The sequence below is a fragment of the Lynx rufus genome, unplaced genomic scaffold (assembly GCF_022079265.1).
Source record: "Lynx rufus isolate CCGP_SWC_20201006 ecotype Redwood Valley unplaced genomic scaffold, mLynRuf1.p SCAF_14, whole genome shotgun sequence".
NCBI lineage: Eukaryota > Metazoa > Chordata > Mammalia > Carnivora > Felidae > Lynx > Lynx rufus.
In genome coordinates this window covers 65558128-65572662 of record NW_025814828.1, presented here as the reverse complement: position 1 = coordinate 65572662, position 14535 = coordinate 65558128, and the positions used below count along the sequence as shown (strand labels likewise).

At 40.5% G+C, this 14535-nt stretch overlaps 1 protein-coding gene across 1 annotated transcript in view; it reads right to left on the bottom strand.

Annotated features, from left to right (window-relative positions):
• Positions 1–705, bottom strand: part of LOC124509298 (nuclear RNA export factor 3-like) — a 38495-nt gene extending 37790 nt beyond the window's left edge. The window contains 2 exon segments of the mRNA XM_047075807.1: positions 420–590; positions 682–705. Of these exon segments, the coding sequence (XP_046931763.1) occupies positions 420–590; positions 682–705 (195 nt within the window).
• Positions 706–14535: the final 13830 nt, after the last annotated feature.

Below are 14535 nucleotides of genomic sequence, written 5' to 3'. Positions count from 1 at the left end.
CCGAGGAAGCATGTGTAAGAAGGGCCATGGAAACATGGCTGGTCATATCAAAACAGCCCCACCGTCACCTTATTAGAGAAATCTCAGAAACACTGTTTTCAGAGAAAAGAGGATGCCAAAGGGCACTTACACCACGATAACACTTATATGTTTGTAGCTGAAACATGCACACAATTATATATGTGCAGTATTCTCTCACAAAAATTCTCTGAGGATGGCATCATTATACTCATTTGACAGATGATAAACTCAGACTCATCACAAAGGAAAGTCCATCTTCCAGAGTCACCTAGGCAGGAACAGGAATGAGATTCTACCTCTTACACTCCCCAAAAGACAACCAACAGTCTCCTTGATAGATGAAAACCTTCTAGGGCTTGAAAACTTGCAGTTTTACACATTTCCAGTATTGTGCCCACGTGGATACACACTCCCCAGCCCTTCTCTTTGAAGAAGCTGATGGTGAAGCTGATGGAATTCCGGTGCATGGTCCCGTAGGGTGTAATGGGTCTGGTGTCCGGGTCAAGGGCTTGTGATTCCTGCATCCTCTTTATCTGCACTCTCTCTTCATTTGGGGGCTCCACGGGAAACTGTTTTTCCAATATCAATGTAGAAAATAAACATAGAAAAGGGATATGACAATGAATTAAAGGGCACAGCTTGATGATCTTCTTTTCTCACCCCCAAATCCCTCAGCAAAGCCATCCTGCAACACAGAAATGGCCCTAAAGGTTCATTCATTATGTGAGTAGGGGATACTTACTACCACATTTCCGGGTGGTCTCTGTGGGAGTTATGTTGTTCGGTTTTAGGTAATAGTCATCACTCTCTGGGAAGGAGGAGAAAGATAGGACAGGACGCACATTTCTTGAAGTCTTCCTATGTGTCATGTACTCTGTACCAGGTTTCCCATTTACCTCCCCCCTACAGTTCTGTAAGGAAAGCATTGTGGGTGTCCTTTTACAGATGACCAAGGGTAAGCCAGTAGAGCCTAAGTAAGATTTCCACATATCATAAACCATATAATTGGGTTCCAGCTTTTGTGCTCATCACAATAATCAATCCATACTTAACAGATATTAACCCCAAATGACCTAAAAATGAGGTTTTGAAGGTAGGAAGTTGCTATCCTTTATGTTACAACAGTTTGCGACACTGCAAAGGACCACAGTACTTAAACACTTGGCATTTCACCTGTGGTATTAAAACTTCACGTCCTAAGCAAAAAGGGATTGATAACGGGAAAAGTCTAAAAGCCCTCTGTGGGTGAGAGGGGACAAAATGAAAGAAGAGTCAGGAATATTTCATATATCCAGCAACCTGTTATGTAGATGATAGGCCACCAAGGATTTATGATTGGTCATTTTACACTCCACCATGGGTGCTCACTCAACAACCACTCTTGGAGGTGATGATGATGATGATGACAACGACGATGACGACGATGACGATGACGACGATAATAATGGTGGTCCAAGTGAAATTTTGCCCCTGGGGCCGAGAGACCTGGGAATGGGAACCATGCGAATTGACTGTTTTTCAAGGCAGTAGACAGACACGGAGGAGTCAGAGGAACAGGCATTTCCTCCAGGAAAGATGATCTAGAAGGTGGGAAAATCAACACTGGCAAAGCTAATATAAGCAAATAGTACTGAAAATTGTATCTCCTTTTATCCAAACTCTTATTCAAGTAAACTATTATTCAGTTCATGGTTTAAGTCAAGATATTTGAAGTTAGGAAAGGCTAAGGGATTTGGAGAAACTGCTATGTGAATGTCTGCTCAGTCATGAAACCTGGAATTATTCTAGTTTCTTCACTGTGCCTTGAAGCCACCAGGGCTCCAATTGCCCTAAGTGTATTTTGGCACTGACATTTGACACTTCCCAAGCCAATGGTGAATTTTTTATACTGACCTGTAGTACTTTGTGTTTGCTTTGAATATAGTTGACACACAATGTTACATTAGTTTCAGGTGTTAGACATAGTGATTCAACAACTCCATATGTTATGCTATGGTCACCACAAGTGTAGCTGTCATCTGTCACCATACAACGCTCTTAAAATACCATTGACCATATTCCCTATGATGTGCCGTCTATTCCTGTGACTTAGTGACCTGTAGTACTTTTAAATTATCATGTTTTTGACATTTTTTTAACACTGTGAATGGCAATTTCTTATTATTACTGCCTGGTGCCCCCATTTGGAACTTGGGGGCTGCAGGAAGTAGGTGGCTGTCAGGACAGATCTGAATGCATCTTTGAAAGTGTCGGGAATGTTGGAGACCCACAGCTCTAGAAGACCACTCCTTCTGCAGTTCTGAAACAGCTCCAACCATCTTTCCTAATATAAACCATTAGTACTCGGCTATTTCAGGGGCCTCCAGGGCTTGAATCAAGGAAGTAGAACCATTGTCTCTGCTGAGGAGAAAGAAGGATGTGGGATATGCAGGGACTTAAACCGTGTGTGAGAAGGCAGTATCTTAAGGAATGAGAAACATTCAGTGGAACTGGAGGATTTCCCTCTTCATCCATGACCAAAACCCTTGGTGGAATCCCAGGGCTGTGAAAACAGAGTATGATTATGTGAACCTCTTTCCCTCGCTCCCCTCCCTAACTCCTTTTCCCCTGAGATCTCTCACTCTCTATCTAAACTCAGTCCTTGCCAGAGCATTGAAATGAGTGAGCTGCAAGCATAGGCATTCTGTGTCTAGGGACACACGCATGTGCTTAACCGCTTCCTGAGGAGGCATTACCAGACAGGTGATGGCAGGCCCAAGGACGTGTAATCTTTGAAAGATTTCCCATGTTTATTGCCAAGCAAACACGTGGAAAAGTTTGGCAGTTAACATTCCATGAACTTGGTTTGAGATGACTGCCTGAATTTCTGAGTCAGGGAGGAGCACTGCCCTCCTGAGATTGGGGCCCAAAGTGAGTGAACTAACTCTGGTGTAGAAGGGAGGGGGAGTTGACGAGAGCTGTACTCAGTATGAGGGGGACAGATTGAGGGGAAAGCACAGGACTTGAGGTCAGCAGGCCTGGATTTCTGTTGTAGTCTCCCCAAGTGTATGTGAAGGCATGTCAAGGTCTTGGCTCTGGAGACACCAGCTATTCTTATGCAGCAAATGAGTCCCAGGCCAGCATCCTATTAGTCAGCCTTGATCCTAGTCCTTGCCAACATGCAGCATAAGAGACAGGGAGGGCCTTTGCCTCCTGTGTCATTTCAACCCGGTCCTGAAGGTAGAGACACATATTTTATTGAGCAGTGTTTTTTACTTCTCTTTGCAGAGGGCAAAAACCTCTGTTAAAGTACCAATCATAAGGATACTCACTAGGCTTGAGAAAAAAAAAAATTGAAGACATCAGCGAGACCCTTACCACAGAGATAAAAGAGTTAAAGAAGGATCAATCAGAGATGAAGAATACAATAAATGAGAGATTGGAAACAGGCCTGATGCAATGAACAGCAGGATGAAAAAAGCAGTGGAATGAATTAGTGACCTAGAAGACAAAATAATGGAAAATAATGAAGCTGAACAAAAGGGAGAAAGAATTATGCAACATGAGAATAGACTTAGGGAACTCAGTGATTCCATCAAACATAATACCATTCGTAATATAGGAGTCCCAGAAGAAGAAGGGAGAGAAAAGGGGGCAGAAAATCTATTTCAGGAAATAAGGGCAGAAAACTTTACTAATCTGGGGAAGGAAACGGACATCCAGATCCAGGAGCCACAGAGAACTCCCATCAAAATCAGCAAAAGCAGGCCAACACCAATTAATTAATTTTGCAAAGTGTAATTATAAAGAAAAAGTCTTAAAAGCAGCAAGACCAAAGAAGACCTTAACTTACAAGGGAAAAACCCATAAGGCTAGCTGCAGATTTCTCAATAGAAACTTGGCAAGTCAGAAGGGATTGACATGATATATTCAAAGTGCTGAATGGGAAAAGTCTGCAGCCAAGAATACTCTATCCAGCAAGGCTATCATTTAGAATAGAAAGACAGATAAAGAGTTTCCTAGACAAACAAAAATTAAAGGAGTTAATTAAAGGCTGACCACTAAGCCAGCCCTGCAAGAAATATTAAAGGGGACTCTTTGAGTGGAAAGGAGAGACCAAAAGTGACAAAGACAAGAAAGGATCAGAGAAAATCTCTAGAAACAATGACAAAGCAGGTAACAAAATGGCAATAAATACCTATCAATAATTACTTTGAGTGTAAACAGACTAAATGGTCCAATCAAAACATATAGGGTGTCAGAATGGATTAAAAAAAAATCCATCTGTATGCTGTCTGCAAGAGACTCATTTTAGACCTAAAGACACCTGCAGATTGAAAGTGAGGGCGTGGAGTAACATTTGTCACATAAACGGATGTCAAAAGAAAGCCAGAGTATCAGTACTTACATTGGACAAACTAGACTTTTTTGTTCTTGTTTTTATCCTGCTTTGGTATCACGATAAAATGGGCCTCATAGAATGATTTTGAATGTGTTCCCTCTATTACATTATTTGTAAGATTTTGGCAAAGATTGTCATTAATTATATATTTTTAAATGTTTGGTAGAATTCACCAATGAAGCCATGTAGTCTTGGGCTTTTCTGTTCTGGGAGATTTTTGACTCCTAATTCGATTTACATTCTTGTCATTGGTCTAAGAAGATTTCCTATTTCTTGGATTCAAGATTAATGATTTCATCTTGGTAACTTGTGCATTTTTAGGAGTTATCTGGTTTTTTTCTACGTTATCTGATTTGTTAGTGTATAATTGTTTATACTGATCTGCTATCACACTATGCATTTATGAAGTATCTGTTCTATTGTTTTCTCTTCCATTTCTCACTTTGGTTTCTGAGTCTTCTCTCCTTTTATTCTTAGGACATTCAGTTAATATTTGTTATGTCTCTTTTTACATGATTTAACCAGGGGACTCTTCTGTGTGTACTTGAGGAAAATGTGCATTCTATTTTTCTTGGATGGAATGTGCCATATATATATATATATATATATATATATATATATATAGTTAGAACCATGTATTCTGGGGGCACCTGGGTGGCTCAGCTGGTTTAGTGTCCAACTCTTGATTTCAACTCAGGTCATGATCTCATGGTCGTGAGATCAAGCCTTGCATTGGGCTCCACACTGGGTGTGGTGCCTACTTAAGATTCTCTCATTCTTCCTCTGCCCCTCCACTGAATGTTCCTTCTCACTCTCTCTCTTTCTCCCTCTCTCTGAAAAAATAAATTGAAAAAAGAACCATGTATTCTGAAGTATCCTCCAAGTATGCTCCAAGTTAAAAACAAACAAACAAAAAAAACATTTTTGTTGATTTTGCATCTGGATAATAAAATTTGTCAAAAAAATTTTAAAGATTAATAAAAAAAAATAATCGCTGAACATTCCATGTTCTAACAAGGAACGGAGAGACTGATGTAGAAAGCTGTTAAGTATCTCCAAGAGCCCTGCTTTACACCCTTCTTTGCAATTGTTTCATGTGTATCAGAATGGCCTATAAAGCTCACTATTGCTGGCAGGACCTTATGGGCACTTACCTTGCTCTTTCACAGCACAAGATCACTGCGTGAGGAGCATGTTAGATATTGAGTAGACACCTACTTGTTGGTAAGTGGACCACAGAATAGGGAGATGAGTCACTGAGTGGAGATAATGGAGTCAGACACCAGAAATAGGAGTAACACACCAAATTCCCTCCAAAACTGGGGCTCATTCTGCACCCTATCACTTAATGCTTCTAGTGCTTTCTTTGAATACTTGTATTATTTCATTTTTAAACTTACAAGCATTTGAAGCATTTGAAATTCTTCCTGGTTTAAGACAGAGAAATGGGTCCATTTTTACCTATTTACCTGAGTGAATGGATATCTTGTTATCACCACACCACTTCATTTTTCTTAATTGTTTTTAAATTTAAATTCCAGTATAGCTAACATATAGTGTTATATTTGTTTCACATGTGTAATATAATGATTCAATAATTCTATATATTACTCAGCACTCATCATGATAAGTATAGTCTTTAATCTCTATCACCTATTTCAACCATTACCCCACACACAACTTCCCTCTGGTAACCATCGGGTTGCTATCTAGAGTTAAGTGTCTCTCTCTCCTCTCTCTCTGTCTCTCTCTATCTCTCTCTTTCCCTCCTTCCCCCCCTCGTTTTTCTTTGTTCACTTGTTTTGTTTCTTATTTTTTTTCTTTTTTTAATATAATTTATTGACAAACTGCTTTCCATACAATACCCAGTGCTCATCCCAACAAGTGCCCTCCCCAATGCCCTTCACACACTTTCCCATCTCCCCCACCCCTCATCAACGCTTAGTTTGTTCTCAGTGTCCAAGAGTCTCTCATGGTTTGCCTCCCTCCATCACTGTAACATTTTTCCCCTTCCCCTCCACCATGGCCTTCTGTTAAGTTTCTCAAGATACACATATGAGTGAAAACATATGGTATCTGTCTTTCTCTGACTGACTTATTTCACTTAGCATAATACCTTCTGGTGCCACCCAGGTTGCTGCAAACAGACAGATTTCATTCTTTCTCATTGCCAAGTAGTACTCCATTGTATATATAAGCCACATCTTTTTTTTTTTTATTTTTCAATATATGAAATTTATGGTCAAATTGGTTTCCATACAACACCCAGTGCTCATCCCAAAAGGTGCCCTCCTCAATACCCATCACCCACCCTCCTCTCCCTCCCACCCCCCATCAACCCTCAGTTTGTTCTCAGTTTTTAACAGTCGCTTATGCTTTGGCTCTCTCCCACTCTAACCTCTTTTATTTTTCCTTCCCCTCCTCCATGGGTTTCTGTTAAGTTTCTCAAGATCCACATAAGAGTGAGAACATATGGTATCTGTCTTTCTCTGTATGGCTTATTTCACTTAGCATCACACTCTCCAGTTCCATTCACGTCACTACAAAGGGCCATATTTCGTTCTTTCTCATTGCCACGTAGTACTCCATTGTGTATATAAACCACAATTTCTTTATCCATTCATCAGTTGATGGACATTTAGGCTCTTTCCATAATTTGGCTATTGTTGAGAGTGCTTCTATAAACATTGGGGTACAAGTGCCCCTATGCATCAGTACTCCTGTATCCCTTGGGTAAATTCCTAGCAGTGCTATTGCTGGGTCATAGGGTAGGTCTATTTTTAATTTTCTGAGGAACCTCCACACTGCTTTCCAGAGTAAGCCACATCTTCTTTATCCATTCGTCAGTTGATGGACATTTAGGCTCTTTCCATAATTCGGCTATTGTTGAAAGTGCTGTTATAAACATGGGGGTACATGTGCCCCTATGCGTGAGTACTCCTGTATCCCTTGGGTAAATTCCTAGCAGTGCTATTGCTGGGTCATAGGGTAGCTCTATTTTTAATTTTTTGAGGAACCTCCACACTGTTTTCCAGAGCAGCTGCACCAGTTTGCATTCCCACCAACAGTACAAGAGTGTTCCCATTTCTCCACACCCTGGCCAGTATCTATAGTCTCCTGATTTGTTCATTTTAGCCACTCTAACTGGCGTGAGGTGGTATCTCAGTGCGGTTTGATTTGTGTTCCCTCATGAGGAGTGACGTTGAGCATCGTTTCATGTGTTTGCTGGCCATCTGGATGTCTTCTTTGGAAAAATGTCTATTCATGTCTCCTGCCCAATTCTTCACTGGATTATTTGTTTTTCAGGTGTCGAGTTTGGTGAGTTCTCTGTAGGTTTTGGATACTAGCCCTTCATCCGATATGCCATTTCCAAATATCTTTTCCCACTCCGTCGGTTGCCTTTTAGTTTTAATGATTGTTTCCTTTGCAGTGCAGAAGCTTTTTATCTTCATGAGGTCCCAAAAGTTCATTTTTGCTTTGAATTCCCTTGCCTTTGGAGATGTGTGAAGTAAGAAATTGCTGCAGCTGAGGTCAGAGAGGTTTTTTTCCTGATTTCTCCTCTAGGGTTTTGATGGTTTCCTATCTCACATTCAGGTCATTTATCCATTTTGAGTTTATTTTTGTGAATGGTGTAAGAAAGTGGTCTAGTTTCATTCTTCTGCATGTTGCTGTCCAGTTCTCCCAGCACCATTTGTTAAAGAGACTGTCTTTTTTCCATTGGATACTCTTTCCTGCTTTGGCAAAGATTAGTTGGCCACACATCTGTGGGTCCAATTCTGGGTTCTCCATTCTATTCCATTGGTCTGTGTGTCTGTTTTTGTGCCGATGCCATACTGTCCTGATGATCACAGCTTTGTAGTAGAGGCTAAAGTCTGGGATTGTGAGGCCTCCCGCTTTGGTTTCTTCTTCAATATTGCTTTGGCTATTTGGGGTCTGTTGTGGTTCCATACACATTTAGGATTGCTTGTACTAGCTTTGAGAAGAATGCTGGTGCAACTTTGATTGGGATTGCATTGAATGTGTAGATTGCTTTGGGTAGCATTGACCTTTTGACAATATTTATTTTTCCAAACCATGAACGTGGAATGTTTTTCCATTTCTTTGTGTCCTCTTCAATTTCCTTCCTAAGCTTTCTAGAGTTTTCGGCATACAGATCTTTTACATGCTTGGTTACATTTATTCCTAGGTATTTTATGGTTCTCTGTGCAATTGTGAATGGGAACAGTTTCTTTATTTATCTTCTGTTGCTTCATTATTGGTGTGTAAAAATGCAACCGATTTCTGTACATTGATTTTCTACCATGCGATTTTGCTGAATTCATGTATTAGTTCTAGCAGAGTTTTGGTAGAGTCTGTCTGGTTCCCCAGGTAGAGTATCATGTCCTCTGTGAAAAGTGAAAGTTTGACTTCATCTTTGCCCATTTTGATGCCCTTGATTTCATTTTGTTGTCTGATTGCTGAGGCTAGGGCTTCCAACACTATGTTAAACAACAGTGGTGAGAGTGGACTTCCCTGTCATGTTCCTGATCTCAGGGGAAAAGCTCTCATTTTTTCCCCACTGAGGATGATATCAGCTGTGGGCTTTTCCTAAATGACATTTATGATGTTAAGTATGTTCCTACTATCCTGACTTTCTCGAGGGTTTTTACTAAGAAATGATGTTGTGTTTTTCCAAATGCTTTTTCTGCATCTTTTGACAGGATCATATGCTTCTTATCTTTTATTTTATTGATGTGACGTACTACATTGATTGATTTGTGAATATTGAACCAGCTCTGCAATCCAGGAATGAATGTCACTTGATCATGGTGAATAATTCTATTTATATGCTGTTGATTTTGATTTGCTAGTATCTTCTTGAGAATATTTGCATCCATATTCATTGGGGATAATGGCCTGTAGTTCTCCTTTATTGTGGGTTCTCTGTCTGCTTTGGGAATAAAGGTAATGCTGATTTCATAGAATGAGTCCAAAAGTCCTCCTTCCATTTCTGTTTTTTGGAACAGCTTGAGAAGGATAGGTATTAACTCTGTTTTAAATGTCTGATAGAATTCCCCTGGGAAGCCATCTGGCACAGTACTGTTATTTGGTGGTTTTTTTTTTTTTTTTTTTTTTGATAACTCATTAAATTTCTTCACTAGTTATGTGTCTGTTAAAATTTTCTATTTTTTCACCTTTTGAGTTTTGGTAGTGTGTGGATGTGTAGGAATTTTTCCATTTCTTCCTCGCTGTCCAGTTTGTTGGTATATAATTTTTCATACTAGTTGCTGATAATTCCTTGTATTTCTGAGGGATTGGTTGTAAGAATTCCATTTTCATTCATGATTTTATCTGTCTGAGTCTTCTCTCTTTTCTTTTTGAGAAGCCTGGCTAGAGGTTTATCAATTTTGTTTATTTTTTCACCAAAACAGCTCTTGGTTTCATAGATCTGTTCTACTGTGTGTTTTTTTAATTCTGTATTGTTGATTTCTACTTTGATCTTTATTATTTCTCTTCATCTGCTGGGTTTGGGGTGTGTTTTCTGTTCTGCTTCTAGTTGCTTTAGGTGTGCTGTTAGACTTTGTATTTGCAATTTTTCTTGTTTCTTGAGATAGGCCTGGATTGCGATGTATTTTCCTCTTAGGAGTGCCTTTGCTGCACCCCAAAGGTTTGGGATTGTTGCATTTTCATTTTCATTTATTTTAATATATTTTTTGAATTTCTTCTCTAATTGCCTGGTTTACTGATTCACTCTTTAGTAGGACGTTCCTTAACATCCATGCTTTTGGAGTTTTTCCAGACTTTTTCCTGTGCTTGATTTCAAGTTTCATAGCATTGTGATCTGAAAGTGTGCATGGGATGATCTCAATTCTTTTATATTTATTGAGGGCTGTTTTGTTACCAAGTATGTGATCTATCTTGGAGAATGTTCCATGTTCACTCAAGAAGAAAGTGTATTCTGTTGCTTTGGGAAGCAGAGTTCTAAATATATCTGTCAAGTCCATCTGGTCCAATGTATCCTTCAGGGCCATTGTTTCTTTACTGATTCTCCGTCTAGATGATCTGTCCATTGCTGCAAGTGGAGTATTAAAGTCCCATGCAATTACCATATTCTTATCAATAAGGGCACTTATGTTTGTGATTAAGTGTTTTATATATTTGGGGGCTACCGTATTCGGTGCATAGACATTTATAATTGTTAACTCTTCCTGATGGATAGACCATGTAATTATTATATAATGACCCCCTTCATCTCTTGTGATAGTCTTTAATTTAAAGTCTAGTTTGTCCGATATAAGTATGGCTACTCCAGCTTTCTTTTGACTTCCAGGAGCATGATCGATGGTTCTCCATCCCCTCACTTTCAATCTGAAGGTGACCTGGGGTCTAAAATGAGTCTCTTGTGGACAGCAAATAGATAGGTCTTGGTTTTTATCCATTCTGATACCCTATGTCTTTTGATGGGGCCAGTTAGTCCGTTTACATTCAGTGTTATTATTGAAATATACGAGTTTAGACTCGTGTTATCTGTAGGTTTCATGCTTGTAGTGATGTCTCTGGTACATTTTGGTCCTTGCAACTTTTCAGTCACAGAGCCTCCTTAGGATCTCTTGTTGGGCTGGTTTACTGGTGATGAATTCCTTCCGTTTTTGTGTGTTTGAGAACAGCTTTATCTCTCCTTCTAGTCTCAATGGCAGGCTTGCTGGATAAAGGATTCTTGGGGGCATATTTCTCCTGTTCATCACATTGAAGATTTCCTGCCATTCCTTTCTGGCCTGCCAAGTTTCAGTAGATAGGGCTGCTACTACCCTCATTTATCTACCCTTGTAGGTTAAGTCCCATTTATCCCTAGCTTCTTTCAGAATTTTCTCTTTATCCTTGTATTTTGCCAGTTTCACTATGATATGTTGTGCAGAGAATCGATTCAAGTTATGCCTGAAGGGAGTTCTCTGTGCCTCTTGGATTTCAATGCCTGTTTCCTTCCCCAGATTGGGGAAGTTCTCAGCTATGATTTGTTCAAGTACACCTTCAGCCCCTTTCTCTCTCTCTCTTCTTCTTCTTCTGGAATTCCTATGATACGGATATTGTTCCGTTTGATTGAATCACTTAATTCTCTAATTCTCCCCTCGTAATCCTGGATTTTTTTAATCTCTATTTTTCTCAGCTTCCTGTTTTTACATAATTTTATCTTCTAATCTACCTATTCTCCCCGCTGCCTCTTCAATCTGCTCTGTGGCCGCCTCCATTTTATTTTGCACTTCATTTATAGCATTTTTTAATTCATCACGACTATTTCTTAGTCCCTTGATCTCTGTAGCAGTAGATTCTCTGCTGTCCTGTATGATTTTTTCAAGCCCAGCAATTAATTTTATGACTATTATTCTAAATTCTTGTTCAGTTATGTTGCTTAAATCTGTTTTGATCAATTCTTTAGCAGTCGCTACTCCCTGGAATTTCTTTCAGGTGAATTCTTCCGTTTCGTCATTTTAGCTAGTTTTCTGTCCCTTATGAGTTTTAAAATTTGTTGTGTGCTCTGCACCTGTGAGCACTGCTATATTAAAGGGTGGTCATACACTGTCCAGGGCCTGGCCCCTCAGGAGGTATTTTTTTGGAAAGTGTTACTTGCTCTCTGTTGTGACTTTGGTTAGTTTAGTTCCCTACTCATAGTCATGTCTTGGACCCTCCACCAGGTGTGCTTTGATTTTTTTCCTTGACATACCCCTGTAAAGGAAAGCAAACAGACAGTCAAACAGGAGACAAGAACATGCAAACACACAAACATATAAAACAAACAAACAGACAAAAACAAAAAACAAAAACAATCCAACAGCAAAAGTCCAGAAACACCAGCTAAAAGTAAAGAACAGGGTGGAGGCGGTGCTGATGGAAGAGCACATACAAAGAGAGAAATGACAGGGGCGGGGAAAAAGAAAAAATAAACATTAACCAGGCAGAGAGACTAAAAGACTTAATCCAGAGAAAGAGCAAGGAAAATAAGGAAGGAGGTGGGGAAAAGAAATGAGAACAAAATTACCCAGACAAAGAAACTATATGGCTTGATTATTCCAGAGAGAGAGAAAGGAATGTAAAGAACGAGGTGTAGAACATGTATCAAGAGAATGGATTAAATATGTCTGTGTAAACCAACCAATAACCAGAGGAATCAGCCTAGAGGAGGGAAGAGATAAGAGGGAGAAATGGAGGGGGGGGGATAATATATCTATATAGCAAGAAGTGTCCCAGAATTAATCCAGGCAATGCAGCAGCACTGGTCAGGAGGAGAGGTCTGTCTCGTCCTACAGTGTCTACCCAACTCCAGTAGATACACAGTTACCCAGCGTAGAAGGACCTGGTTTGGCGTAGGCTGGTCCCGCCTCCACTGTGGGCCCTGCAGACGGATCCCTGAGGCCCCACCTTGGTGGTGGTGGGGAGAAAAATGGCAAACCCCCAGTCTCTTCTCCATGACCCAGTGTCCCGAATCACTCCTTTGGAGCCGTCCTCCCTGTGCCACAGGCGCAGACAAGGCTGTCTGTCTTGCTCCTCCAACTCCTTTGCCCTGGAGGCTTGGCTGGGAGTTAAACTCAGCTTCCGTGTGCCCCAGTACTGGGGAAGCGCCTCCCGATATGAGGTCCCGGCTGCTTTTGTCCTGTGCCGCAGCCCTTCAGGGGAGGAGACCGGTTTCTCCTAATGTGGACAGCGCCCCTGATCTCCCAGTGAACCCGGGGGTGGCTCCCTTCCTCCCCAGGTGTGCTAACAGGGCAGCGGACCCCAGTCCAAAGATGAGATCTGCAGTTAGAGATCCTCTAACCTGCAGTTAGAGATGGGATCCCTCTCCGTCCTGGTCCGAGGTTCTTCCTCTTGTCCAGATACAGTCCTACACTTCCCCAGCCGCTCTTTGTCTCTCAGCAGAAGGGGATCCCTCCCCTCTGTGCCTACACAGCCCATTTTATCTCCCCCAGTTTGCAATCATCCACCTATGGTCTCTCAAGCTGTCCCAGTTTCTCCCTTGTAGACTCAGTCTCTTTTCCTCCCAGACTCTTGAGGTTCAGAGTCCTTTCACTTCAGTCCTTCTTTGTTTGGGAGACATGGGAAATACAGATCCCCTACTTCTCTGCCATGTTGTGAGCCTCATTTGTTTCTTAAATGCCACATATGAGTGAGGTGATATAATATTTGTCTTTCTCTGACTGACTTATTTCACTTAACATTATGCTCTCTAGCTCCATTCATGTTGTTTCAAATGGCAAGGTTTCATCTTTTTTATGGCTGAATAATATTCCTGTGTGTGTGCGTGTGTGCGCACGTGTGTGTGTGTGTGTGTGTGTGACTTCTTCTTTATCTATTCATTTTCTGGTGGGCACTTGGACTGCTTCCATAATTTGACTATTGTAAATAATGCTGCAATAAGCATAGGGATGCATGTATCCTTTTGAATTAGTGTTCTTGTACTTTTTCATAAATACCCAGTAGTGCGATTACTGGATTGTAGGGTAGTTCCATTTTTAACTTTCTGAGGAAACTCCATACTGTTTTTTACAGTGGCTGCACCCGTTTGCATTCCCACCAACAGTGCAAGAAGTTTCCTTTTTCTCCACATTGTCGGCAACACTTGTCATTTCTTGTGGTTTGGATTGTACCCATTCTCATAGGGGTGAGGTGATACCTCATTGTGGTTTTGATTTGTATTTCCCTGATGATAAGTGATGTTGGGCACCTTTTCTTTTTTTAATTTTTTAATGTTTATTTATTTTTGAGAGACAGAGAGAGGAAGAGACAGAGAGTGAGCAGGGGAAGTGCAGAGAGAGAGGGAGACACAGAATCCGAAGCAGGCTCCAGGCTCTGTCTGTTGGACATCTGTATGTCTTCTGTGGGTAAATGTCTGTTCGTGTCCTCTACCCATTTTTAAATTGGATTATTTGACTTTTGGATGTCACAACAGCACTTCTAAATCATCAGTCACATCTCCAATGATTTGAAATGCTGCTTTAATCACATCTTAATCTTGAAAATATAATTAGGTTGTATTAGTATCATGTTTTCTGTTTCATTAGTCATGCTGTCAATTCATGAGTCAACATCATCTTCTTGTATTGTACACTATGTATTGTGTGCTTTAGTATCTGATAGGACCAACTGTCACATCCTCCCATTAC